Source organism: Apis mellifera, linkage group LG16 (assembly GCF_003254395.2).
Source record: "Apis mellifera strain DH4 linkage group LG16, Amel_HAv3.1, whole genome shotgun sequence".
NCBI classification, from domain to species: domain Eukaryota; kingdom Metazoa; phylum Arthropoda; class Insecta; order Hymenoptera; family Apidae; genus Apis; species Apis mellifera.
This window is the reverse complement of record NC_037653.1, coordinates 2,807,981-2,835,738: the sequence shown is the minus strand read 5'-3', so window position 1 is coordinate 2,835,738 and position 27,758 is coordinate 2,807,981. Positions and strand designations below refer to the sequence as shown.

Below are 27,758 nucleotides of genomic sequence, written 5' to 3'. Positions count from 1 at the left end.
TTATTTCTATTCATTAAGAAATAGAAATTGTCTTGTATACTTTTCAAACAAATGATCATTGATACAATGAGTATTAATATTGTACATTTTAAAATTGTGCAAAAAATATGCTGAAAATTCTAAAATAATAAAATAATAATCGAATATACAAACAAAATAATACATATAAAAGCATAGCAAAAGTAATTATCAATTCCAATAAAAGCATTCGCACAGCTATTAATTAACATCGCGAATATCTGCCTGAGTAGGGGGTGACCGTAGAAAGGCCCGGTTATAAAAGAGATCGCACGAAGTTGGAAAACCAGTTCGGTGATGGTTCATCGACAAGAATCATAAGTGTCATTTAGGTGGGTGGCGAATTATTTCCTCATACGGATTCAAGATTCAAATTACTCGTTCAATCAACATTTATCCATATCTTTGAAAATATTATGAAAAGCATCGTTGCTCAATTATGACAACAAGTGATTTTTCTCAACCTCGCCAAGATTTAATCAATGAAGATATAATCATTTTACTTATTTTTAGATTTTTATTGATCGAACAATGTCCACGGCGGGACCGGAAATAGTAGCCGGGTCAATGGCGGCCGCCTCAGCCACCGGATTTTCCGCAAGCTCTGTCTTCTTATCACTTCTCATTCCTGCTCTCATTCTCTATTTTATTTACTTCCGGATCTCCAGGCGTCATTTGCTCGAACTTGCGGAAAAAATACCTGGCCCGCCTGCCTTGCCGTTGATTGGAAATGCTCTGGATTTATTTGGAAGTCCTGATGGCAAGTAGACAGTTAATATTAACGGTATAAAATCAAACATAATATTAAATAAAATCAAATATAGATATTAATAATATATATCAGATTTAAACATACTTGAATTTAAAATATTATTTCATTAATTAATATATTATTCCAAGTTGTATGTTAAACTTCATAATAAGTTTTCTCAATATTTTAAGATATTTTTATTTACTTTGCAAAAGGAGGAAATAATAAAATAAATTATTATTTAAAATTGCTATTATTTCATATATTATTGAATAACACACTATTCAAATAAAATTTTCCCAAGTTTGAACATACATCATTTATAATAGTAATTAAAATTTCATCTTACATAACTTGAGTTAATAAACTCAAATGATTCTTATGTCATGTATTGTATACATAAAGAAGAAGAAGAAGAAAATTGAATAAAATTATGTTCCTTATCTTTTTTATTGCAGCCATGTTCAGTCAAGTGCTAAAGAAAGCAGAAAATTTTAAGGATGTTGTTAAAATATGGGTCGGTCCCAAATTAGTGATCTGTCTGATAGATCCTCGTGATGTTGAAATAATCCTTTCAAGTAACGTATACATTGATAAATCCACTGAATATAGATTCTTCAAGCCATGGCTTGGCGATGGTCTTCTTATTTCCACTGGTAAGTTTTGAACTAGAAAAAAAAATTTTTTTTCCATACAGTATGATCGTTTGATTGTAATAAACAATAATATAATAATAATGACAATAAGATTTCCTTTGTAAACAATAAATTTTCAATAGATATTATATCCACACAGATGAAAAATAATAATAAAGGACAATATCTCTTTGTAACAATAGATATTAATTGAATTTGCAAAAATTAATTTCACAATGAAGATAAAATAATTTCACACTTGAGAAAAATATAATTTTATGATAAATTAATTCATAAGATAAAAGTGAGAAACAGTGTGGAGCAGGATAAACAGTTTTGAGAAAGAAAAGGTTCTTCAGTGAGAGTGAGAATAATCGGGTGAAAGAAACAAGATGTAGTTTCACAATTGAGTGCATTTATCGTAACTTTCTCGCTGTCTAGATGACCTTTTTTTTCTCTCTTTTAACAAAAGTCTTTAGGTCGTTTAATCGACTGCATAACAGGGCTCGACAAGCCCACGTAACAGCCTCGCGTGAAATAAACTCGCACAGTCGGCACGTGCATATTATGCGGTAGTATATTGCATCGACGTAATACTTTCTTCGTATCCTTTACTGCTTCCTTCTCAGCTTTTCATTTTTTTTTCTTTTTATCTATTGAATTAGATTCCATGTACAGTCGATCACAAAATTCTCGTGTACACCGTGTTTTAAATATTTAGAGATTCTTCTAACTTGAAAATTCTCATTTTTTTTTTAACAAAGCCCAATAATCTTTATATATGGAATACATTCTTTTTTCTCATTGAGACGATTTTCCCTGAAAAGATGAAATAAATTAGAATCTGAATATTTTATTCTTGCATTAAAATCAATGCATCAAAAAGTTATGTTTAAAAATATAAAAAGAAAAAAAACAGTGATTTAATTAAGAAAAATTGTTTCATATATAAAACATGTTCTATATATTCATAAAGTTTAATCAAAAACAAAATTTTTATTAATAACACAACTCATTCAAGATGTTTGTGTTCAAGAAACTTTTATGACTGACAGTATGATATAATAATAATGATGTAATATATGAGAAAAGAAAATACATGATAAAAGTTTTATATCTTAATTTTCATACCTCAAAAAGGTATTAATCTTTTGTTAATATATAACATCAAATTATTAGTTTTTTAAAAAAGGAATTTTCTAAAATAATGAAATTCTAATTTATTTCCTAAATACTTTTTTAAATTTTCAATGAATTGAATTGGTATATTCTATTCTATGAATTTTCAAAGATTTCTAATTATAATATAATTAATATTTTACTTAAAAGTTGATCATAAATACAGGTCAAAAATGGCGTAATCACCGCAAACTAATCGCACCAACTTTCCATTTGAACGTATTGAAAAGCTTTATCGATCTGTTCAATGCGAATGCGAGAAGTGTCGTCGAGAAGATGCGCAAAGAAAATGGCAAGGAATTCGATTGTCATAATTATATGTCTGAACTGACTGTTGACATCCTTCTGGAAACCGCTATGGGTGTCTCCAAGCCCACTCGGGACCATAATGCATTCGAATATGCCATGGCTGTAATGAAGTACGTATTCGTTTTTCCGACCCTCTTACGCAAACGTTTTCTTCCTCGGAGAAAGTTTGCTGATATTCCAATGTGCACGAGTTATAACCACTATTGCATAAGCACTGGAAATCGGATGCATTTCTGTAATGTAAACGTTATGTACATACGTATAATTCAAGCAAAGTTAAATTGCTTGTAGGATGTGCGACATTTTGCACCTCCGTCACACGAAAATATGGCTTAGACCTGACTGGTTGTTCAATCTGACAAAATATGGCAAAAATCAAATCAAGTTACTTGAAATTATTCATGGATTAACCAAAAAAGTTATTCAGCTTAAAAAGGAAGAATACAAAAGCGGAAAACGTAACATCATTGATAACAGCGCACAGAAAACTGAATCAAAAGTAAGAATCAAATAAATTTTCATATATATATATATACAATATTTAATTTTTATTCTAAAATAATGTATATTGATACCATCTTTTTGTAAATGTTAGACCAATAATATTGTAGTAGAGGGTGTTTCATTCGGACAATCGGTTGGTCTTAAAGATGATTTGGACATTGATGATGATGTCGGTGAAAAAAAAAGACAAGCTTTTCTTGATCTTTTAATCGAAGCCGGTCAAAATGGTGTTCTCCTTACCGATAAAGAAGTCAAGGAACAAGTAGATACAATTATGTTTGAGGTAAGATTTAAAAAAAAAATTGATATTCGATATAATTATATAATATAAATTCTTATATAAAAATAAATGGAATATTACGTTTTAAAGGGACACGATACCACTGCTTCCGGATCTAGTTTCTTCCTTGCAGTGATGGGTTGCCATCCTGATATTCAGGAAAAAGTAATTCAGGAACTCGATGAAATCTTTGGCGACAGTGATAGGCCAGCCACTTTCCAAGATACTTTAGAAATGAAATATCTTGAACGTTGTCTTTTGGAAACACTTCGAATGTATCCACCTGTACCCCTTATCGCTCGTGAAATCAAGACAGATTTGAAATTAGGTTAGTATTCTGAGATACGATTTTTTACATTTTTCACTGATTCATACACATTATTTTTTTTACCAATATTAATATTAAATTCACGGTAATTTTAGCAAGTGGAGATTATACCATCCCAGCAGGTTGTACGGTTGTTATTGGTACTTTTAAACTGCACCGACAGCCACATATTTATCCTAACCCAGATGTCTTCGATCCTGACAATTTCTTACCAGAAAAAACCGCGAATCGTCACTATTACGCATTTGTGCCATTCTCGGCTGGACCACGATCATGTGTAGGCCGAAAATATGCGATGCTTAAACTCAAGATTGTTTTGTCAACAATTTTAAGAAACTTCCGCGTAAGATCCGACGTCAAGGAATCCGAGTTCAGACTACAAGCCGACATTATTTTGAAAAGAGCTGACGGATTCAAGATCAGGCTCGAACCTAGGAAACAAGTAGCTAGTACTGCATAAAAGTACAAAGATAATATATGAATTATTATTATAAATAAAAAACACGATTGGTGGGCTTTTCATGCGGTGAATTAAACATATCATAATATATTTTATTATGCGTGTATATGGTTTTCATTAACGCTATACTTTTTGCACATGCGTGAAATGCCATTTCGTAAAATATGGTTGTATTTAAATGTGTGTATATTTTTATCGGCCGTGTAATGTGTATAGGCATATTTACTACTTATGTTAATATTTATCTTATGCAATAAATTATGCAGCTATTGCATTGCGAAACCTGATCGCATAGTTATTACTATATTCCTAAACTCTTTTTATTCCTTTTATTCCATTCTGATTATTTATATTTTACATATATTTTCTTAAGAGGTTAGAAGAAATAATTTTAAACAATGACGGAAGATAACGAAGAAAATAAATACGATATCACGGAATTTTTAAGGAAGGATTATAAAGAATGGTCAAATACTTCGGAAAGTTATATTACAAATCCAAAATTAAAAACTTTGCCTCAAGCTCACGGAAAAGAAATATATAAGATTATGGATGATTTAAAAGCTGCATTACCGAATATAAGTCCTAGAGAATTAAGAAGGTTTTTATTATTTTTACTATTGTTATATTATATATAGATTAAAGAGAAAAATATAAAAATGAAAATAACATAAAAGATATTTATAAAGATCTTAACTGCAATTAATTACAAATAGATTTTATACTCCGTTTCACGAGGCAATTCTTTGCGAACTTGAAGAAGAAGGGTATCATATAGCATATAATTATATGAAAGAAATTTTAGATCTTGATGAAAAAATTGTGGAAAAGACGATATTGATATCGTGGAAAAAACCATATTTGAAGGATCAAAAAGATTTTGTACTTTTCTTGAAAGACGGATTAATCCAAACTGAAAAATGTAGAAGGGAAGGTATGAAAAAATATAATAAATAAAAATAAATCGATTCATTTAAAATAATTTTCTTAAATAAAATATTTGCATACAATTTTAAATAAATATTGATAATACAGTTTTAAATAAATATTACAGATGATTACATTGGACGAGCAATATCACTTTTAGATATGGCCCTATTTTTTCAAACAAAAACATGGGAATGGTGGTGGGTGACAGAACAACTATATCAAGCTGCTCTTTCAGCTGCAGAATGGATAGTCAATGATGATAATGAAACAATCACATTGATACGTTATTTATATGGTCGATTTCTCTTTTATGAATGTTAGTAATAGATCTTCTCATATTTCCAAAAATACTTCCTGAAAATATTATAAACTTTTTAAAAATATTTTCGATTTTTGTATAATTAGTAGAAAAACCAAAAGAAGCTATAACTTACTTAGAAAAGGCGCGAAAAGATTCAAAAGATAAATATTGGAATGCGTCATATAAACTGCAAATAAAGCAAAGTTCCATCTTCATAGAATGTAACATACTTCTGTATAAAGCTCTATTGATTTTAGTCCGCAAGATACGTCCCGAAAATCCTGAACGAGCTTTATCGTTTTGCATAAAAGCTGAGGAAAGAGCTATAGATGGTAAATTTTATTAACTCTCGTCGATTCCGTATGATTAAACAAACAAAAATATCATTAAAACAAAAATAAAAAAAAACAGCTCAAGACACTGAATATATGAATGAAGTTCTTTACGAGCTTGGCAAATGTTATGCCGCTGTTGATGACATGAAAAACGCGTTGCATAATTTTTCAAAATTATTAGCCCTTGCAAGAAGAATTTCAGATGCTGAAGGTGTTTGCAATGCGCATATGCAATTAGCTTTTACGTACAAGGTAATCAAATCCTCTTTTCCTTTCTTTGTATGTTTAAAAATATGATTGATACTTATCTTAAACATATGCAGCAATTAAATGACGATAATTATACAGAAAAACATTTGCAAAAATGGCGAGAAAGCGCTGAGGATTTTGGTCTTATTGAAAAACTCGCCGATGCACATTATTACACTGGTGAACACTTTTTAAATCAGGTAAAAATAAATTGGAAAAAAAAAAATTTTCTATTGCTCTGCTTATAAATATTGTTACAATGATTCTTACAAAAAGGATACATATTTTAATTCAAGATTATAATAATTATTTATGGTATTTGAATTTATCAAATAATAAAATTAACTAATATATTCCATGGAATATATTGAAATGAAAAAAATTTCATTGTTAACTTTTTCCTATAGAGAAAGTTACATCTATCTACTGGTCATTTAGAAACTGCTTTTAGCTTGTACAGTAGATTAGGCCTGTTCCACGAAGCTGATCGCGCAAGGTGCATAGCAGGAATTTCTAAAGGTAATATTTTAAAAGATTATTTTTATATCTAGCGTATAAACTCATATATAATGTTATGTTTATTTGATGAAAAAACAACAAGTATGAATTGAATGAAATTCCTTATGTTTTCACATATTGAAAATTATACACAATATTATTAATTATATAGAAATACAATTATTATTTTCCTTTTATTTTACATATTTTAACATTTTATAAATATTTATCTACACAAATCGTATCACGATATTGAGTACTTAATTACAAAGTATTGAAATATAAGTTGTCTCTTATCTATTTATTCCTAAATATAGATAGAAAATAAAAATCTGTAAAATACTTATTTATGGGTAAAACAAATATATGTATGTTATAGGGCAAGAAAAAATCGAGAAATATATCGATTTGTTATTACGATGTGGTGAATATGATCAAAACGCAACATTGGATCTTTGTCAATGGAAAAGTCACAGAAAACCTTTCTGGATTGAAGAAGAAAAGATAATCGGTAATCAAAATTGAACATTAATTTACTATTAAATTATTACAATGTATAACTATTTTTTTTTATACATATTTATGTTTTATTATTTATCAAAAACATTTTTAACATAGTCTGAATTTTTATAATTATTATACTGATAATGTATATGTATATTAATACATTATTGCATATATATCAGATATCAGATATCATTTGAATCCTGATAAAATCAATTATAATATTTGAGAAATATTTAAAATTTCATCCAAAAGCATACGACTTATATTTAGCTTCAAGTCTTAATTTTAATAATTGCATATTTATATTATTTACATATTTTTCTTCAAAAAACACTTTAATGACTGTCATACAATAGTTACTAAAATTTTTTAATATTTAACAAATGTTTACATAAAATACTAAAATTAATTTCTTTTTTATTTTTATTCATGAAAAATTATATTGATTAAATTTTGAATATTGTGGACATACTATATTTCCACTCAAAAATCATAAGATATTTTATTTTCTTGAGAAAACTTTAGTATTTGATGAAGATATACATTTTAAATTGTATATATTTTTTTTATTATACTTTATATTTTCTTATTGTATAAAATATACTAGATTAAGTGATTTTTTTTCATTCTTTGTTTTTTACCAGTCTTGAACCGAATGTAAATTATTTTATGACTTTTGTGAGAGCATAAATTAGAATAATCTTATTTACTCTTAAAGTTATTTATTCTTAAAGGTTAAACTTTTTTTAGTATAGTTTCAATTAATAAAAAAATAATATATTAAATTTATACTCGCTTGGATAATAAAAACATATCTTGAAGAAATAATTAATAAATATTTATAAAATTGCTTTTTTTAATTATCTTCTAAATTATTAATTATATCAAAAAATATGCAGATGCAAATCTAAACAGAACGTATTTTTAATATTATATTATTTTTTTCATATGATAAATGATTTTTCGAAAAAAAATAAAAAAAAATCAAAAATCTTTTTTTAATTTTGAAAATTAAAATATTGATTATCCGATTGAATAATTAATTACTTATTAAAAACCAAGAGCACATTCTCCTGTTATCCGATTGAAAAAATTTTGTATAAATTATTTTTTTTATTAATTGCAACTATTCTGGGAACATATATATATCTTATTTATCTTGAAAAATATCATCATCATTTATATATATATTATAAATGTTTCAGATGTAAAATCAGATTTGGAAGTGGAATACGAAAACGCGGATACAATTTCATCTTCATTATCTTTTACAAAAGCCTAAAAATTTATATGTAACAATAATGCTAAATAAAATTTCTTGTTATAAATTCATGTTATACTTATCCAACTTTATAAAAACTTCATATCTTGTTTTGTGAATATTTTGAATTGTCGCAATAATCTTTAAACGAGCAATTTGTGCACAGTCAAATTTATAAAAATATACATATTATATTCTTCGAAAATTGATTTGTATAATTAAACAAAAATTATAAACATAAAATGAAAATTAAGTTAAAGAAAATGCATTGCTCTAATGAACTCAATTTGTAATTTTTTTTTATAAAAAAAAAAAAAGTGTATTATAAAAAATTATTAAAATATATTATTAATGTTATTAAAAATAAAATTTCAATTTGTTTAGTTCATTTTACATTTGTATTAAAATTGTAACTTTCATAATGATTTTATATTGTAATAAATTCGTAGAATACAAAATTTGAATTTAATTATATCAATAATAATGATTAATAAATAATAAATTATCAATAATAAATTTCAAAAGATTTATTCTATAATTACACACTATTTTGTGTGCAATATAAATATCTTATTTTTCAAATTTTTACTTTAAATTTCGATTAAAGTGCAAATATTTTACATGGTATATTATACCATTATATTATACCATTACATTATATTAAAAACAATTAATTATAAATTTTATTAATTTTTAAAAATATGTAAATTTTTAAAAAATAAATCGGTATTTAATTTATAAACATTCTTAATAAAATTAAGAAATTATTAACGTTTAATATCTCCAATTAATATGAATAAGTAAATTTGTTTAGAATTTTCTATTCTACAAATATTTCTTAATAAAGAGATAATTAACATATAAAAATTCATTGCAAATATTTATGAAATGAGTTCAATTATTTTTATCTAAACTTTTAAATTATTTAATTATGTATGTAATATAATTTTTTTTCTAGCATAATGAAAATTATAAAAAATATTAAATATCAACATATATATGACATATTTACAACGTATTAGATACGTCAACTTATGATCATTTGTGTAATAACATGTTTTTAAATAATAATATGTTTCTATGTGAAAAAATAAACTATGTATACAAAGGATACTAATAATTTGAAATAATTGAAAATTATTAAAAATGTATATTAAAATTGAATACTCTGTTTAAATTTAAAATAAGAATTGAATAATTATTCATTCTATTTTTTTTCTATTTATATAAATGTAAATTAAAAATATACAAGATATATTTACATATATATCAAACATCTAAATAAGAAAAACAAAGGAAAATGGATTTTTATATTTTTAGAACTATACTTAATTTGTTATAGAAAAGTGGTAATAAATATACTTATGAAATTATCTCATACGAATATTACTCAAAATCGATTATATTGTCTACTTTGAGAGATGGCATATCAACAGTATTTTGTATTTCATGTGATATGTTTTCTAAAGTTTCTGTCTCGTCAAAATTATTTCTTGCACTTATATCGGTAGTTTCTTGCCGTTCTTCAACCTTTGCACTTGCTAAATCAAGTATTTCTTGCAATACTTCTGCTACAACATTAGCAGAATCGTCCATTAGCTCTTTTTGTGTTGAAATATTTAATTTAACTTTTTCTTCATTTATATGAAGATCGTTTTTATTTATCATGTTTTCTTCTTCCAATAACATATTTGTTTCTAGTTTTGATTCTTTTGAATTGAAATTATCTATTTTTGTATATATTTCACTTTCATCAGATTTTCTTTCTCGTATACATTCAAACAATTTCTGTTTCGTATTTTGTATTGAATCATTTCTATCATTTACTTCATTTTTTTCAATACCATTTTGTTCAATTACTTTAAAAGGAGTCTGAGTTTCATTTTCATTCATAGTAAATTCAACAAAATCTTCATTAGATTTAGTTTCCTTATTCGTTTTAATTTCTTCTTCATTGTATTTCATTTCCTCTTGTTCTTTTTCTTTTTCAGTGTGCATCATTTGTTCTTGTTCTTTTTCTTCTTCATTGCATATCATTTCCTCTTGTTCTTTTTCTTTTTCATTGTCTTTATTATTTATATTTTTCTTTACATTTTCTCTATCTTCAATATCATTTTTTTCTTCTCTTTCTTTAATGTCATTATTTTCTTTTTCTTTTTCTCTTTCTTTTTCTCTTTCTGTAATATCATCATTTTTCTTTCTTTCCTCCATTTTAGTTTCACTATTTTCTTGGTTATCTTTTACTTGTTTCTTTTCTTTATATTTTTCCTGTATATCTTCATTATTATTATATATTTCATCTGAATTTTTCTGTATTTCTTCTGATCTCATATTTTCATCAAATTCACAAATACTTTTATCAGTCTTATCATTATCAGTACAATTATTTTCAGTTTCTATAATAATGTCTTTTTCAACTTCATTCTCATTTTGAATTGATGAAATATCAACATTTGTTTTAATTTCTATTTCCTTTTCATTTTCAATTTTTTGTATTTGATCATCATCAAATTCTTTCATGACTAGTTTTACATCAACGACATCTTCTATTACTTCTTTTTTAGGAGAAAAAACATTTGTATGATTATTTACATTTAAATTCTTTTCATCTTCTATTAATTCTTCTTCATCATCTTCTACTGAAATTACTATAGATTCAGATAGATCTTCTAGATCATCTATTGCTTCATTTGAGTTTGGTATTTCTTTTATGAAACTCTCGTCACTTAATTTTTGAATTTTTAATCTTAGTTGTTTATAATGCGTCAATTTATGTGTTAAACCTATCACTTTATTTTCATAACTGGCTCCACATTCATCACATACATATGTTTGAGTCTCAAATATATCTTCTTTATTATCTGATTCTGAAGATTGAAATTCATGAGACGTTAAATCAATGAAATTCATGGAACTTTTTGCAAAGTTTTGACTATTATTCCTTCTTTTTCGCAAAGATATACTCTCTGGTGGAACGCTTGTAAATCTTGTTCGCTTTCTCTTTGATACATCTTCATTTGATAACGATTCGTCACTTTCATCTATATTTTTTACTGGAGAAATATTTTTTAAAATAGTTTTTAATCTTTTACGATTATGCTTATTGTCAACATCGGCATCAGATAATGACAAACCAATTGCTCTTTTATGTCTTGTTAAGGTTCTTTGTTTTCTTTTTGCAGTTTTTGATACAGAAGAATCTGAATCTGAATTTTGAATATTATTTCGATTTCGATTCCTTTGCCTCAAATGAATTGACTCTTTTGAATTAATATTATTTATTTCTTTTGTATTAGATTTATGCTTTTTATTAGGTGTATATTCATTATTTGTGTTTTCATTTATATCTTTGATAGATCGTTTTTGACCTTGTTTTTCTATATTATTTCCTATATTATTAAATTCTTTATTAGATTTATTTTCATTTTTTAAATCATTGTCCATTACAATATATGTTTTATTACCTTTATCATCTTCATTAATTCTATACAGTTTTTTCGCTTTTATATCACTATCTTTTAATACATCTTTTAGAAAAACTGTACAAAGTTTGATTTCCGTAAGATTTTGTTGTTTTTGTTTTTCAATTTCATTTTTGTGAGTATTCATGTTTTTCCAACAATTTTTACATACAGTATTTCCTGTTTCATGAATCTTATACATATCATCATCAGTTTTAATAGAATCATGACATTTATTACAAGATTTTGGTGTTGTTTTTTTATTCAATTGATTTTGAGACCGTGTACGAGTCATATTGTCAGAATCAATTTCTGTTTCCCGTAATATGGATAAATTTACTCTCTTAGATTCAGTAATAGTAGTTTTACGACTTATGACAGTTGTTTTTACCTATAAATAAACAATAAAAATATTATAAATAATTTATTATAATTATAAATTTAATATAATATAATTAATTGATTTAATATTATATAAGATACTTGTTTTTCTAGACTAGATTAAATATATCAAAAAGCAATAAACATATAAAAAAATATTTTTATAAAAGTTTTTTGTTATAATATGGAAATAAATTTTATATAAATGAAAGCTTTCAGAGATTTTAAAATCATCTTTATTTTTTTTTATTTTTAAATGATATGACTATATTTTTTATTTCTTAAGTAAAAAAAAAATATTTGGATAATTTCAATAAATCCTAAAAAATCATTTATATATTTATATATATTTATTTAATAAATAAAAAAAATAAAAAATAAATTTTATTTTATAATAGAAATATTAATTAAACTTGAATATAAATCTTAAAAATTGATCATGAAATCTTTGAAATCCTTCACTTAAACAAAAAAAATTATTCCCATATTATAATTTCTTTTATATCAAAAAGCTTTTATAAAAATATTTTTATAACATTGTATCTTTATCATTGTAAAATATTTAATCAAATAAAATAGATATTATGTACATAACAAATCCAAATAAAACAAATATTATATATATGATAAAACATTACCTTATGAAAAATCAAATTATTTGCTTCCTTATTATTTGTATTATTGAATTTTATGCTATTTGCAGTTTCTTCACATATGTGTTGTAAATCCAACAATACATCTATTGTGTATCGACAAGATAAACATATAAATTTAAACTCTTCCCAAAATTTTTCAAGCTGTCAAAAGATATAATTAAAAGATAAAAAAATAATCATAATATATTATAATTAATAAATTAATATATTATTATTTCATACTTCATGATTGAAAAGCTTTCGTATTTTGAAAAATATACTTTGTTGCAAGCTTTTCTCTTTAACAAGATCAAAAATAAATTCGTTTTTTGCAGGTTCCCGACATAAATTGCAGCATTGTTTGCGAACATTTGATTTTTGCTTTGTATTTCGTTTAAATTTTTTTATAAAAGCACTACATTGATTTAATTCATATGCACATTTATGACAAATTCTGGTTGGCAATTCATTTGCTTTTGGTACCTATGTATGAATATAATATAATTAAAATATATAAAAATAAAGTAAATTTTTTTAATTTAATAATTAAACAAATATATATACAAAATATATATATTATAAAAAAAATAATATAACAAAATATAAAAAATTACATAATAATATATTTAAAATATTCTAAAATATTTTTGTAATTATTACTAGTATAGTTAGGAATAAGTATTTTCATAAAATCAATATCACTTTTTGAATATTTAAATCTAAAATATATAGAAGATTATAGTATTTATAAATATAGATTTATATAAATACATAATAACATAACATTGTAAAAAATTTAATATATAACAAAATTTATAAATTTTATAAAAAATATAGAAAATTTTAATTTATTATACAGTATAAAATTATTTATATCTTGATAAATAGAATAATATATAAATTTTCAAATTATATATAAAATAGTGTCAATTTCATATTATAATAATATAAGTTTTTTTTGTATAAAGTAATTAAATGCTTTACTTAACCTCAATTTGTATTTGTAAATTAATAACTTTAAAAAATTAATATTATAATATGATTTTTTACAATAAATTGGTTAACAATAAGAAAAGATTTTTCATTATGTTTAAATATAATTATTGACAAATTAACTTATAAATATCTCTTCGTATATTTACGTTATTTAATGTGCAAATATCGACGCACGTTCAGATTTGCTCCAGAAAATTTAATCAGATTTGAATATTCACTAGCAAATTAGTGATTTTAAGCACGCATTTTTTTATGTAAAACTACCTTAACAAGTGAGCAGATCTCAAATTGATCATAATATACTTGTTTATTATCCTCCGTAATATCCAAGAAAACACCACCATCACTTGCACAAAGAAAACAGTATTGTTGTGACATATTAATATATAGAAATAAATGAACAAAAATGGATTATGTAAAAAATAAATACGTAATCATTAATTCCAAAAAAAAATATTAATTTTTAAGAATTCACAAAGTAATAAAATTTAGAGAAACGTAGTACATTGGCGGCAACCATACTCGAATTAAGATGGCGTACGATGTAGATGCGTCGTCGTCATATTATCAGCATTTAAATAATATACATTCAACTGCAACATTTTAAATTTCAAGTATAAAATATATAATTAATGACATAATTAAATATTATATAATTATTTTCTACTGTTTATTAATTAAGATATTCTAAATATAAATAATTTTTTCATAATATTTTTTTTATTAATTTTACGATTTTAAATATACATAATGATTTTATTTCATCAAGAATGTGCGAACGTAAATATATATTTTGGTCAAGTTATTTATTTTATAATTATAAATTTTAAAAACATATCTATCAAAAAACATCAATATTTTCATACTTCAAATTATTGTTCACGTTGGGATTGAGACCACTTTTGTAGTTGTGAAAGTGAAAATAGATCAAATATAGATTGATTCTGTTCATGAAATTCTTCAATACGAACTTTTATGTCATCTAATATTGACCTGAGAAATAAAAAAATATTGTTTAATATATTTCTCATTGAATAACAATTATATTATATTTTATCTATAATCACCTGAAAGATTCTGCCATATCTTTAGAAAATTTAAAAAAATGTTGCATATACATATTTTTTATATCCATAAAACTTCTTTTAACAATAACATTCATTTGTTCATTCTCTTGTTTTATTTTCTCTAAATCGGGTTGTTTAGTTGGATCTTTAATACCAGTCATTATACTTAATTGCTAAATGAAAAAAAATTGAATAAAGAAATAATTAATTTTTTTGTTATAGAATAAACAAGTGTCGCAGTATATTCGCATCAACAGAATATTTTCTTATTAAAATTATAAGATATAATAATTTGTAATAATATGTTATCATAATAAATTCAAAAATCGCGCGTAAAACAGTATACATAAATACACGTGGTGGCGTGATGCAAATCAGACATATTGAGAATTTACAATAAACTTAATATATGATATGTATATATTATACATATTTTAAAAAATATTCAAGAATAATTATAATATATTTATATGAAAAGTCCATTATATAAATAAATGACAAATAAAAGGTTTAAAAGGTTCATAGAAATCAAAGATTCATTTAATATTGTTAATTCACTGCATATATATAACTAGGGCTTTTTTATATATTAAAACTGTCAAATACGAGCACCACTGCGATTGTATTTTTTTATAAATGATCAATTCGAATACGCACATGATACGCAATGCACACAATTGGCGATGGGCGCTCGTTTCTATTTTGCATGATCTGGACCATAAAGCTTGAATTATTACTGATTCAAGAAACGTAGATATCACTATAAAATCCGACAACGAACGCAGAACAACGCTTTTTGTCCTGCTTCGTGCGGTACTGATTTCTAAATTTAGTAATTACTCGTCTAAAAATTATTGTTTTCGTCGATTTCGCCAGTCCAACATTAGGACTACTGATCGAACTCGGGGATAATGGTTTCTGCGCGTTCGCAAGTTTATTTATCGACGCGCGCAGTAAACGCGGGTAAAATTTTTAAATTTAAATAAAGTAATGTTTGCATTAAATATTACAAAAATATAACTTATTCTTTTAACGATATTTCAATATAAAAATTAAACAAAATTATCTTGAAAATAACACATCTTAATAGATCTTAATTTTAATCAAACATTCGACTCGTAAATAACTATTTGCATTATTTGTTTCTTCTTTGGTTGAATATTATTAGCATTTACAGCAATGTCTCGAAGCACAGCTTCTACTGCTTCTTCCCAATCTTGTTCTTTCGTATCTCCACGATTGAGAGAAGTTGACCATTTTAGACGTGGCATTGATATTACTGTTAAGACTTTTCTAAAATTAACAATAATATGACAAAAAAATGTTTATTATTATAACAAATAATTTAATAAAATGATAATTACCTAAGATCTGAATGAAGCGCCGACATATCTCCACCAGCTTGTTCACCTAACCTGCGTATAGTTTCTGCCAATGGTCCACTAAGCCTCTGCAATCTTCTCCATGATTGAGCATATTGACGACTTACAAGCTCAATAATAGTGCTTGTCAATGCCAAACCAATCAAGATATAGAGAGTACATAATAATGTATACTTCGGTTTTTCTGTATATAAGTGACGATAGAAAGCATAACTTATAAATATATAATATTTTATAAACATACTACGCATATACAAATATTAATATATATAAAAAATATTATATAATAGAAATTACATGATATTCTAAAAACTCTTCAAAGTGATTATATGATTTAAATAATATATATTTTAATACTTACTTGGTACTAAGTCACCGAATCCTATCGTAGTCATCGTCACGAAACAAAAATAAAATCCATCAAAAAAATTCCAATCATCTTCCCATAACATAAACATACCTGCCCCACAGGCGAGATATAAAAAAAGCAAGACAATTGCAGCAAATGCTCCTATATAAAGATCACATATGATAAAATGTATAATATCGATTATAAATATTTTTTTTTTGATGCAAATATTTAATAAATTAATTTATATTATAAAAAATATAAAAATGATACAATTGTATTATTTCGGATATTTGAATATAAAATTAATTACAATTTCGAATATATTAATTTTACGTAATCGAACAAGTTGATCAAACTAACCGAGCGATCGTCTTCCAGCTAAATTTGTCGGAATGCAAGAGAAGGAAAAGTGTAACGGAAGTTTTGATTTCATTGCCAAAGCGATCTTAACTACACCTCTGGCAAACAGTTTTCCCAAATCAGCTATTACTATTAAAGTCAAAGGTATACCAACGAAAGCAAACAAAATACAGAACATCCTTCCTCCATTAGTTGATGGAACAACATTCCCATATCCTTAAAATAACAAAAAGAGAAAAGAAAATAAATATCAAAATATTAAATACGTATTAAGAAACTGTAACGTGCACAATATCTTAAAAGATATAGGTTTAAATCTAAAAAATTAGATATATTTAATCATTATTCATTATTATTCATTTATTATTATTTATTTACCAATCGTAGTGAGAACAGTGCTTGCAAAAAAAACAGCTTGAAGAATACTCCATCTTTCAATTACAATAGGAGGCAAATCCGTCGTATTTCGATTTTCTTGATCGATCGTATCAGACACGAAAGTGATCAACAAACCGCTTTGTGCTGCCTCCTGGACCACTTGTTCATATTCACGTAATTTCACGCTAACCTGTAAACATTCTTTGTGTGTCATCGCATTGTAATTATTCAAAGGTTGTTGATATATTTCCAAAGATCGATTTTAATCATATTCGTAAGATGAGTATTATTTCGAATTCAAGGATATTATTAATGCTAAAGATATTGACTTACCAATCTACGTAAATTTGATACATCACTATTGTTGGAAACCGAATCAACGAATGAATATCTATGAACGCGTAAATTGGCGCGCAAAGCTTCCAAACGTGATAATTCTGCAGGAAGTTCAATATATCGAAAAACCTGTCAATGAAGATTAATATAATAATCAAATATTTAATCGAATTCATATAATATTTTTGTACTCTGATATTATCTTAATTCTAAATTTTAGAAATGACGTTATTTATTAATGACTTGTGACATTTAATACGCGTGTTTGTAAACCTCTTGAATCTCAAGTGAATTGTTTTTTATTTTCATTTTATGTATTCTGTTTATGCATTCTGTTATGCATGTTTAGTTCACAATTCAATAATACCGTTATTTTATTCTATAAAAAAAGATTTATTTTTACATTAATATATTTTTAATGATAATATATTTCTAACGAATCAATTAATTTAAAAGATAATAATATAATATATATATATATATATATACACACACACATGCACGCACACACAAATATTTAACAAAAAAATCTGTACGATTATTTTAACAAAAAATCGTATTATACGATTGGTCAATTGCTAAAAATAAAGATACCACATGGAAATACAGATTCGCGTTGTTATTTCTATAAATATTACATTCCATTTAAACTTGCGTAAATAAATGGAAAATAAATAGAAATTTGAGTTCAGATAGATGATATTTAATAAAAATTGACTAAATAACATTCTTCGTACAAATCTATTTGAATACATTTTTAAATTATTTATAAAATTTTAACGCGCAATTTTCTCATCAATTGAAAAAAATTATTATCCATCAACTTATACGTTTTAAATTTAATATGAAAAAAAATAGTAAAAAGTAAAATAAGTATATGTAATTTATTTATTTATTTTTTTTTTTTTTTTTACTTTAAAAATATATATATTTAAAATTTAATTTACCAAACCACCAATTGCTGTATAAAGCATTAATGCAATTAAAAGTCCAACATGACCAGCGATTGATTTAATATTTTGTAAATATTTCTTCCGAGAAAATCTTTTTTCTTCTGTAACTCGTTCAACGTTTTCTTGGGTAAATCCCACAGATAAATTTGACTTTTTGATCGACATACTAAACTTAAATGCACACGTTTAGAGAACACGTAACTGCCTCCTATACTCAAGAAGAACTGATTGGTTTCGCCCGAATCTTCTACAATCACTTCGGTTATTTCTGTATAGAAGAGCGAAGAAACTATAGTCGTAAAATTTCAGCCAGAATTCATTTTTGTCAAACGAGATAATTATTATTATATTTCATTAAGTGATATCTAAAGTTTACTCATTCATCACATCTTCTTTTTTCATACTTGCATTGTATTTATTAAATTTATTCTAATTTATTACAAATTTTATTATTATTTATAATATTTTATTTTTTGGACAAACATTTTATAAGAAAAATATTTTAATTAATTTTTGATATTTCGAAATCTTTAATTTTTTTGTATCATTTATAATAATTTATTATAATATGTATATTTCTTAAGATTAAAAATATTTTTCAATTTAAATTGAATTATGCATATTGGTTATATTGAAACATTATTTTTTAATTACATGTAAATGAAAACTATGTATAATTAGGAAGTAAGTATAAAGGATATAGATTTTTATAAGAAAGCAATTGCACCCTATGCACAGTCGGTAATGAAGTATTATGATCAGACTACGATTACACTCAAATAAAATTTACAATAACAAAAAAGAATAAAAATTTATATAAGAATAACAGTGAATACTAGATAATTGAAATAATATTTACAATGTTATTTGAAAATAAATATTAAGAGTTGAATAATTAATTTTTGTGAGTATATCTTATAAATTGTACGTGACAGGTTATAAAATGTTATCAATAACAGTAAAATAAATTTAAAACAAATCAACTATTAACTAAAAAAATATGAAAGTGCATAATTTTTAATATTGAATAACAATATAACAAAAATGTTAAAATTTATAGTTAAAACGTAACGAAAAAATGTGTCATTTATTACATTAATGAAGCAATATGCTATTTTATTTTTATTAATTATTATTTAATTGACTATAGTAAATTTTTTATTATTTAATTACATTTTTTTAATATTATATTGATATTTATAATCATATTTTTGATGAATACCTTTGAAAACAAATGTTTATATTTATCTCAATGTTAATGTATATTTATTACTAATACATGTATATATAATTTTAGATCATGACAGCAGTAAAAGTTCATGGTGGAATTGATATCTTAAGACTTCCTGTAAATCAAGAGGAACATGTATTTCCACCATGGCATATTAAATATACACAATCGCATATACTCCATTCTAAATGTTCCAAAAATGAAAGTGGTTGTGGTGATAAAGATGCTGATGCGTGTCAATTTTGCATGTATATTAAATAAATTTGGTTATTTATAAAATTATAATAAATTCATATTACATAATAAATACTTTTATAGTTTTAGCCATACTTTAGAACTACCACACATGCCAGATATGGTATTTCCAAACAATATATTGACTTTAAAACATCAGGATGGTGCATTCATACAATTCAATGCATTAGATGCACTAAAAACTGTATCAAATGGAAAAATTAATGTTCAATTAGCATGTGCAGAAGCTTGGAAAGAATCCAGGTAAAAATATATGTATATATTACATTTAATTTACACAAATTTATATATGCTATTATAAATATATATTAAATATATTTAATATATTATAAATATATATTATTTTATAAGTAGATCTGATGTTAGTGAATATCTAGAAGAAAAAGTGAAACCATTTGATTGGACATTTACAACCACTTATACTGGTACAATATCTAATTTTGAAATTCAAGAAACTAATGAACGAATTGATGTAGATAAATTAAAAAGAAGGGATAAGATCTTATTCTATCATGATTTAACATTATTTGAAGATGAACTTCATGATAACGGTATTGCAGTTTGTTCTGTAAAAATTGTAAGTTTATGATAGTATAAAAGAAAAATAAATAATTGAATTCATTCTAATTTCATTTACTGATGTCAATAGCGAGTTATGCCAAATAGTTTTTTCATTTTATTGAGATATTTTCTGAGAATTGATGGTGTAATGTTAAGGATAAATGATACACGACTTTATCATGAATTTGGTCAAGATTATTTGTTGCGAGAGTATACATCAAGAGAAGCAAAGATTGAAGAAATACGTGTAAGCAATTTAATATTGTTATACAATAATTTAAATTAAATTTTAATAAATACTGATCATAATATTCATTTTTTCGAGTTAAAATATTAAAATAATTAATATAATTTTATTTTTTTTTTTTTTAGGCTCCACCATCACTTTTTATAGAACCAAGTGAAATAGCTCCATATTTGCCTTTAATTGGATATCATTATCATAAATTAATAATTGTTTCACATAAACCAGAACTAGTCACAAATAATAAATTGATTAATGACACAGTAACTGATAATACTGCAACTACAACTAACATAAATGATATAAATAATTCTGTTACTTAAAATTTGCACTTATATGTAAATATATTACAATTTGAAATAATTTACAATTGAGCATTTATTAAAAGAAGAAAATCCTTATACTTTAAATACAATACAATAATGCAAAAGTTGCTATATAATCACTGAATAATATAAAACATTAAAAAAACATAAATTTCTTATTCAATTAATAGATAAAATTTTTTTAATATTAAACATATGAATGAAACATTCATCAATTTTAAATAAACGCTTTTTGATGACATATTGAATATCATATTAATTCTTCCTTATTCTACCTTTTAAAAAATGTATAATATTGTAACATTAAATTTTCTAAATTTGTATTTTTCTACGATTTGGATTCATTTAGTTGTTCATCATATCTTTTTCTGACATCATTGTGAATCCATGAAAGCAACTTTTTATTATATTGTTGTTCAGTTAAACACATAATTCTAGTTGCAATGAAATTTATTTTTGCATGGGATATATCTGTAAATGTAATTTCTGTCTTTGCTTTATTTTTATGCAAAAAGTCAAGTGTACAATAACCTAATGCATATATATAATTACAACGTTGTATCTCTTCACCCAATGTCCCATTATTTGTTTCCAATGACCAGTTATATTCAAAAATCTATATAATAAAAGTATATATTAATATCTTCTTTTTTTCATATATTGTGCTTCAAAACAAATTTTTCATACTTACAGCCATATCATGTATACTTGTATTAGGAGGATAAAAAAATTTTGGTCTTGGATTTGGAAATTTTTTTGGGCATTTTTGATTTTTTAATATTTTCATGTTTTTTTTTACATTATTTGATAAATTATAATACTTTTTATCAATTTTTCTTCTTAGCGCAACACTTTTTGCAAAAAACTTTTTATCATAAAAAATAGTGATGGTTCCTGTTCCATCATCAACTAAAAAATATTTCTTACAAATATTTATACAAAGTTTTTAAAATTATATATATTATATATTAAATAATATTAAAAAATTTTGATATTTAGATTATTTTACATTACCTTGATACCGATAATATTTAGCATCTTCAGAATCACATACTACAAATCCCATTATATTAATTTTTCCTATTCTAATATAAGGCATATTAAGAGGATGAAATTTTATATTTTTACCTTCTAAATAAGGTACGAATCTATTCAATTCACATATTAAAAAGGGTCCATAAACTTTTATTTTATCTAAAATAATTTTTTGTACTTATATAACATATATGTAATTATATATTTAAATTTTAATATATATTGTATTATTTAGATATTATTTAAATATATTTAAATATTATATTATTTATTATAATTTTTAATGTTTTTACATACCTTCTTTGTTTTCAATATTTTTATAATTGATCCATTCTTCTTTTTCAGATAAATATAATGGATAATCATAGTCTCCTTTGATTGAAATAAAATCATCTTCAATTTCTTTTGGTAAATCTGTCCAATTAAATAAATCTTCTTCTGACATTTATAAAATATTTCTTAATATAAATATTTTTGATATTAGCTTGTTATAAATGTAAAATTTTTAAAATATTCGCTGCATAGTATGTAAATTAATAATACTTTTACTTCACTATATCAAATTATTATTTACAAAATTTAATATTAATAGATGTTTTTGTTCGCATAAAAGTTTATGTTGTTACGGATTTGGCGGGAGAATTTTATCTGTTACCAATAAGAAAACATTCCACTTATTAAGATTGAATCTTTAGTGAATTTCAATATTCGACACTAGCGGGCGTTGTTAGTACAATTTAAAAATGTGAAAAATTTAAGATATATACTTCAATTTTAAGATATATGAAACATTTAAGTATTTAAAAAAAAAATGAAATGTAATATAAATTAAAATAAAAAAATTAATTCTTCGAATTGTTATTAAATAATATAAAGAAAAGATAAAAAATTAATTATGCAATTTATAATTAAATACGTATCATAATGAATCTATAAATAAATAAATAATATAAATAATATAAATTGAAAAATAAATTATAAGTTGAAAAATAAATAAAATTATAAGAATATTAATATCTTATTGCTAAAATAATAATTAATATTCTTAAATTATATTATAATTTATTGTGAAAAATATAAAATTAGAATATTAATATCTTGTTGCTATAAAATAAGTAATTAATATTATTAAATTATTCTATAAAAAAGAATTTAATTTTTTTATTTTTAAACTTTTATTTTAAACTTATATTAATGGAAATTTTTCAAATGATAGTAACAAATGATATTTATGAATAGCTGAATAATCGAAGAAACAAACACATATTTATTATTTCCTTCGATTGCAACCGTAATTGCTATTGCTAGTATTGTATCGCAGACTACCACGGATCAAGTCCCATGTGCATTGTTCCTTTACACATCGTCTGACCTTGGGAAGGTCACGCCTGTTATACGCACCTCACATTCCTCGAATCCCCCGCGTTCCATTCTTCACGAAGGCAAGGTTACTTCGTTAAGCAATAAAGACCGATTTCATATAGTAATATTTAATTTTTGTGAATTAAATTAAGTAAGAGAAAAAATTAATTATTTTCATTTTTAATTTGAAAATAATTAAAATATGAAATAAAAATTGAATATTTTTATAGAGAAACAAAAAAAATTATTTAACAGTAATTTCCTTGAAATAAATTAAAAATTTACTATTTTTATTCTTAGAATAATTTATATATGTAAATTAACAGAGAAAAATATATTGTAATATTGGAATAGATTATAATTTTTAAAAATTATCAATTTTATTTTTATGCAAATATATAGATATATATGTATAAATAATTACATACATTATTAAATATATTCTTGTTTTAATTTTCATATAATAAACATTAAAAATAAAGATATTGCTTTATATATAAAGTATAATAATGTATGAAGATAACGCCAATTAACTCTATCCTTGCAAAAAATTTAAGATATTTTAAAATTTTCATCATAGATGGAAAATATAAAATAATAAAAATTTCTTTGAATTTATTTAATTCATTAATATTGAAAAACATTGTAGTTTCTAAACATTATAGTTTCTGAGACTGGCAAAGACAATCTTTTCTAATTGAAATAAGAAGATAGAAAAAAAAAAGAATCAATGCTTGATTGGTTTGCATCGTATACCTGTGCCTGTAAAAGAAATTTGTACAAAAATTATTCAATTGCATGACACAAGAAAAAAATAAAAATAATTTAGACAGAACTAGTGACGGTGTTGAGATTCTTTCGAAATAATAATTCTTAATTAGCTTCGAATGAATTATGAGTGATTTAAGTTAAATAAATACATATATCTATTTTTAAAGTAATTTCTATTTATATAACATTAAATTTTTTATTTTTATAATTACTTTCATTTTTCTATTCCATTATAAATTTAAAATATTATTCATGTACAAATTTTATCTGTTATTTGTATTATTATATTATTAAATTATATAAGATAATATAAAATAATGTTTATTTTTTTATTTTTATATATCAATTATTTAAAAAATTACTAAGAATAGAAATAAATTCTCGTAGTCTTCTTTTATCTATACTGTTTGTCTAATTCTCATTAGTGATGAAGCAATATCCGTTTGCAGAATTCATTATAGCATTTATTACAAATTCAATACCATTAATTCACGAATAGTAATATTGAATTATTGCATATAAGATTGCAACCAATTAACAATGTGGTATGTATTAGATTGAAACAATATAGTTTTACTGAATTTTCAATGAATTTTTTTTTCAGAATCTCAGAAAAAAATCAGACAAAATTAAAATACAAATGAATAAATTTGTGATATTTAAAATAATTTGTCTTATAAAAATGAATAACAAGTTTTTTATTTATAAAATAAAGTTTTCATTTAACAGAAAACAATGCATGACTTAATTACTTGATAAATAAATAATTTTTAATTATAAAGGACTTCTTTTAATTTTTTTTTTATTTTATAACATATACTTAATGAATACAAACGAAATACACCGATAATTAAATAATTTTTTAATTCATCTATTCTTAAACTTAAAATTTTATAAACATTCAAAACAATTTTATTAATAATTAGATCATTAGATCGTTATCATTTTGACAAGAGGAATAATATAATAATAAATATTTACGTAATCAATTTTCAAATTCATCATAAAGTTTCTTATCCAATAAAGGATGCCAATACGATATTAATCTAACCTAACCTAACTTACGCTAAGAATAATTAAATTTCAAATATGCATAATATGTTTTCAAATCAATTCAGATTCTAACAGTGAAAACCGGTATATTTCATTCAGTATTCAATGAATATTATCAGAAAATATAAAAAGACATATAGAAAAAAGTTCAAAGATACTTCAAAGTTTAACCTAAAATTATTGTAAAATCAAACTTTAATAACTTTAATAACGATTTCATAGAAAATTGAATATTAATTAATATTATAATACATTTATCGGCAAGAAATTATAATTAGAATTATAATTACATTTTTCAACTCTGTTGAAAGAAGTCTCGTGAGGTGGTCGTTCCCATCGCTGAGCATCACCTCGCACGCTACCATGATGCGTAGGTGTTTCCGGCCGGCTGAAGCACGGGCATCTACCCGATCTCTTACAAGCCCAAGAACGAAGAAATAGTAAGAGAGAGAATAGAAAGAGAGGAGAAAGAAAAGGAGAAAAGGAAGAAGAAAAAAAGAGAGAAAGAGAACGATCAGATGAGAGCGGTGTGAAGCGAGAGAAGAGCGAGTTGGCGAATAAGAGAACTAGCGGGCAAAGCGAGAAAAATAGAGTCTGCCAGCGGGTGAGCGAGTGGAAAAGCAGGATGCGAGTGGAAGGACGCCCATCGTATACAGAGGGACCAGAGAGGAAGGGAGCGAGAGAAAGAGAGAGAGGGGGAATACTCGGCCGGAAGCAGTTACTCGTGCGATGTAACGAAAATATCAGCCGTCCGTTTCGCAATCGGCCTACCAGCGTTCGCCGAGTTTAATATAGAACACTCGCACACCCTGTCGCGAAAACATCACGCTAACCCCGCTAACTGCATGCTATCGCATTTATCGCATCAGATCAAATAAAAACCCGTTTCGTCTCTTTTTTATATGCGAATTCAATCAAAATTTCATCTACCATTAGTAATTAGACATTCGCATAAATTATTACAGAACAATTTTTTAGGTTAGGGATGTAAGTTGTCAATCTATTCAATATTTTTTTCGAGGTCGTAGATCGAACATTCGAATGTATCAATGAAATTTGATCGATCCCATCGTACGAAGGAATCAAGATTAATTTTATATCGAAATATTCTTTTTTTAAATAAGAATCTGTAATAAGAAGTTTTTATGCATTTGTCATTTTAAATTCATTTTATTTTTTCGATGAATCGCGTATGCTAATAAATTTCTATATCTCTGTGTAAAATAATCTGCTATGTTAAATGAGATTTGTGTGCCTCGTAAATTTTTTTCTCATTTTTTTCATAATTTTGATTTTTCTATCCTGACATTTTTCTTATGAAAAATTTTAATTTCTTCATTTAATTTTTTAATTTCATTTTTAATCTCTAATTCTAATCATTTAATTTTTATAAGAAATCGTATAAATTATATAAATTCGTGCAAGTTTACCTTAAAAATTCGTTTCGAATTCCCTTCCGTTTTAATCTTCTATCTTCAATAAATCTAATTGGTCGTAAAAATATCCGGTTACTTCAAATATTATAATCGAAACGTCATATTTAAAACTTCTTGAAATTCTCTCTCCATCGATTTTCTTGAAAAGTTTATTGATGATTTATCCGTGAATATCATGCATACACTCATTCCATTCTCCTTTCCACCTACTTACCACATACACGAATAATGATCAATATGATGTTGATAGAAACGACACTAGAAATATCATGCAATTCTTGGAATATCGCAAGCATTCCACGAACACCTCTCTATCAGTCTCAATTCTTTCCTCGACCGCATTATTGGTTAAGATTTTTACGTTTCCGCGACGATGCGCTTCGAACGCATTCGTACAATGGCTGCTTCTATTTGACTCCCGTTGAGCGGCGCGTTCGACTTGCTACTCTAGTATTTCACGATTTATGGTATATTTCCGCGAAAAAAACTATCATGAGAGAAACGGATTTAGCATAAATTTGACTATTGTTTATTCGAACAAACGAATGACACGAATGGAGACACTTTCTCGTCGAAGTTTACGGAGTCACGTGATAAGTTTGTGCTTTCTTGTATTTAGGTTCATCCATCTTTGTATC

The 27,758-nt window shown here is 24.5% G+C and overlaps 7 protein-coding genes across 12 annotated transcripts; 3 read left to right on the top strand and 4 right to left on the bottom strand.

Moving 5' to 3' along the window:
• Window positions 1–221: 221 nt before the first annotated feature.
• Window positions 222–4,751, top strand: Cyp4g11 (cytochrome P450 4G11). Of its 4 annotated transcripts, none has more exons than XM_006559340.3 (8): window positions 222–350; window positions 532–778; window positions 1,228–1,425; window positions 2,750–3,002; window positions 3,184–3,391; window positions 3,488–3,679; window positions 3,767–4,004; window positions 4,100–4,751. In XM_006559340.3, exons 2-8 carry the CDS (start codon window positions 550–552, stop codon window positions 4,462–4,464), a joined length of 1,683 nt encoding a protein of 560 aa, XP_006559403.1. In that variant the 5' UTR covers window positions 222–350; window positions 532–549; the 3' UTR covers window positions 4,465–4,751.
• A 72-nt stretch (window positions 4,752–4,823) lies between these two features.
• On the top strand, window positions 4,824–8,845 carry LOC100577996. Its single transcript, XM_006559396.3, has 9 exons — window positions 4,824–5,065; window positions 5,181–5,398; window positions 5,519–5,710; window positions 5,800–6,027; window positions 6,107–6,282; window positions 6,354–6,479; window positions 6,687–6,798; window positions 7,157–7,288; window positions 8,490–8,845. The coding sequence occupies exons 1-9, from the start codon at window positions 4,863–4,865 to the stop codon at window positions 8,564–8,566; spliced, it is 1,464 nt and encodes a 487-aa protein (XP_006559459.1). The 5' UTR covers window positions 4,824–4,862; the 3' UTR covers window positions 8,567–8,845.
• Window positions 8,846–9,929: 1,084 nt separating this feature from the next.
• Window positions 9,930–16,011, bottom strand: LOC725251 (101 kDa malaria antigen). Of its 2 annotated transcripts, XM_006559398.3 has the most exons (8): window positions 15,743–16,011; window positions 15,086–15,258; window positions 14,885–15,011; window positions 14,283–14,611; window positions 13,266–13,505; window positions 13,026–13,184; window positions 12,010–12,397; window positions 9,930–11,934 (listed from the first exon to the last, which is right to left on the bottom strand). In XM_006559398.3, the coding sequence occupies exons 4-8, from the start codon at window positions 14,394–14,396 to the stop codon at window positions 9,932–9,934; spliced, it is 2,904 nt and encodes a 967-aa protein (XP_006559461.2). In that variant the 5' UTR covers window positions 14,397–14,611; window positions 14,885–15,011; window positions 15,086–15,258; window positions 15,743–16,011; the 3' UTR covers window positions 9,930–9,931. The 2 variants fall into 2 exon arrangements, with proteins under 2 accessions (XP_006559461.2, XP_016772612.2); XM_016917123.2 differs by having other exon boundaries at window positions 9,930–12,397.
• Window positions 16,012–16,188: 177 nt separating this feature from the next.
• Window positions 16,189–16,678, bottom strand: LOC113219326. The gene is made up of 3 exons (XM_026445907.1): window positions 16,667–16,678; window positions 16,450–16,577; window positions 16,189–16,378 (listed from the first exon to the last, which is right to left on the bottom strand). Exons 1-3 carry the CDS (start codon window positions 16,676–16,678, stop codon window positions 16,189–16,191), a joined length of 330 nt encoding a protein of 109 aa, XP_026301692.1.
• A 139-nt stretch (window positions 16,679–16,817) lies between these two features.
• Window positions 16,818–19,251, bottom strand: LOC409572 (TWiK family of potassium channels protein 9). The gene is made up of 5 exons (XM_026445742.1): window positions 18,841–19,251; window positions 17,891–18,022; window positions 17,558–17,747; window positions 17,180–17,395; window positions 16,818–16,978 (listed from the first exon to the last, which is right to left on the bottom strand). The coding sequence occupies exons 1-5, from the start codon at window positions 19,009–19,011 to the stop codon at window positions 16,818–16,820; spliced, it is 870 nt and encodes a 289-aa protein (XP_026301527.1). The 5' UTR covers window positions 19,012–19,251.
• A 315-nt stretch (window positions 19,252–19,566) lies between these two features.
• On the top strand, window positions 19,567–21,501 carry LOC412696 (TIP41-like protein). Of its 2 annotated transcripts, none has more exons than XM_006559399.2 (6): window positions 19,567–19,750; window positions 20,144–20,325; window positions 20,396–20,575; window positions 20,684–20,909; window positions 20,982–21,140; window positions 21,266–21,501. In XM_006559399.2, the coding sequence occupies exons 2-6, from the start codon at window positions 20,147–20,149 to the stop codon at window positions 21,458–21,460; spliced, it is 939 nt and encodes a 312-aa protein (XP_006559462.1). In that variant the 5' UTR covers window positions 19,567–19,750; window positions 20,144–20,146; the 3' UTR covers window positions 21,461–21,501. The 2 variants fall into 2 exon arrangements, with proteins under 2 accessions (XP_006559462.1, XP_006559463.1); XM_006559400.2 differs by having other exon boundaries at window positions 19,568–19,750; window positions 20,687–20,909.
• Window position 21,502: 1 nt separating this feature from the next.
• Window positions 21,503–27,749, bottom strand: LOC100577046. Its single transcript, XM_026445905.1, has 9 exons — window positions 27,711–27,749; window positions 27,517–27,567; window positions 27,115–27,153; window positions 25,975–26,098; window positions 24,617–24,622; window positions 22,796–22,912; window positions 22,478–22,657; window positions 22,155–22,372; window positions 21,503–22,079 (listed from the first exon to the last, which is right to left on the bottom strand). Exons 1-9 carry the CDS (start codon window positions 27,747–27,749, stop codon window positions 21,792–21,794), a joined length of 1,062 nt encoding a protein of 353 aa, XP_026301690.1. The 3' UTR covers window positions 21,503–21,791.
• Between the last annotated feature and the right edge of the window lie 9 nt (window positions 27,750–27,758).

Coding starts and splice junctions, on each gene's coding strand:
- Cyp4g11 (XM_016916903.2), top strand. Junction 3,392..3,487: donor CACAGAAAACTGAATCAAAA/GTAAGAATCAAA, acceptor TGTAAATGTTAG/ACCAATAATATTGTAGTAGA. Junction 4,005..4,099: donor CAAGACAGATTTGAAATTAG/GTTAGTATTCTG, acceptor CGGTAATTTTAG/CAAGTGGAGATTATACCATC.
- LOC100577996 (XM_006559396.3), top strand. CDS start 4,863: ATGACGGAAGATAACGAAGAAAATAAATACGATATCACGGAATTTTTA. Junction 5,066..5,180: donor AGTCCTAGAGAATTAAGAAG/GTTTTTATTATT, acceptor AATTACAAATAG/ATTTTATACTCCGTTTCACG. Junction 5,399..5,518: donor TGAAAAATGTAGAAGGGAAG/GTATGAAAAAAT, acceptor TAAATATTACAG/ATGATTACATTGGACGAGCA.
- LOC725251 (XM_016917123.2), bottom strand. CDS start 14,396: ATGTCACAACAATACTGTTTTCTTTGTGCAAGTGATGGTGGTGTTTTC. Junction 13,506..14,282: donor AGATCTGCTCACTTGTTAAG/GTAGTTTTACAT, acceptor ATTCATACATAG/GTACCAAAAGCAAATGAATT. Junction 12,398..13,025: donor ATAATTTGATTTTTCATAAG/GTAATGTTTTAT, acceptor GTTTATTTATAG/GTAAAAACAACTGTCATAAG.
- LOC113219326 (XM_026445907.1), bottom strand. Junction 16,379..16,449: donor GCGCTTCATTCAGATCTTAG/GTAATTATCATT, acceptor TGTTAATTTTAG/AAAAGTCTTAACAGTAATAT.
- LOC409572 (XM_026445742.1), bottom strand. CDS start 19,011: ATGTCGATCAAAAAGTCAAATTTATCTGTGGGATTTACCCAAGAAAAC. Junction 17,748..17,890: donor TATCAAATTTACGTAGATTG/GTAAGTCAATAT, acceptor GAATGTTTACAG/GTTAGCGTGAAATTACGTGA. Junction 17,396..17,557: donor CACTGTTCTCACTACGATTG/GTAAATAAATAA, acceptor TGTTATTTTAAG/GATATGGGAATGTTGTTCCA.
- LOC412696 (XM_006559399.2), top strand. CDS start 20,147: ATGACAGCAGTAAAAGTTCATGGTGGAATTGATATCTTAAGACTTCCT. Junction 20,326..20,395: donor GATGCGTGTCAATTTTGCAT/GTATATTAAATA, acceptor ATACTTTTATAG/TTTTAGCCATACTTTAGAAC. Junction 20,910..20,981: donor CAGTTTGTTCTGTAAAAATT/GTAAGTTTATGA, acceptor TGATGTCAATAG/CGAGTTATGCCAAATAGTTT.
- LOC100577046 (XM_026445905.1), bottom strand. CDS start 27,749: ATGGATGAACCTAAATACAAGAAAGCACAAACTTATCAC. Junction 27,568..27,710: donor AGAAAGCACAAACTTATCAC/GTGACTCCGTAA, acceptor GTGAAATACTAG/AGTAGCAAGTCGAACGCGCC. Junction 22,658..22,795: donor AAATATTGAAAACAAAGAAG/GTATGTAAAAAC, acceptor AAATTATTTTAG/ATAAAATAAAAGTTTATGGA.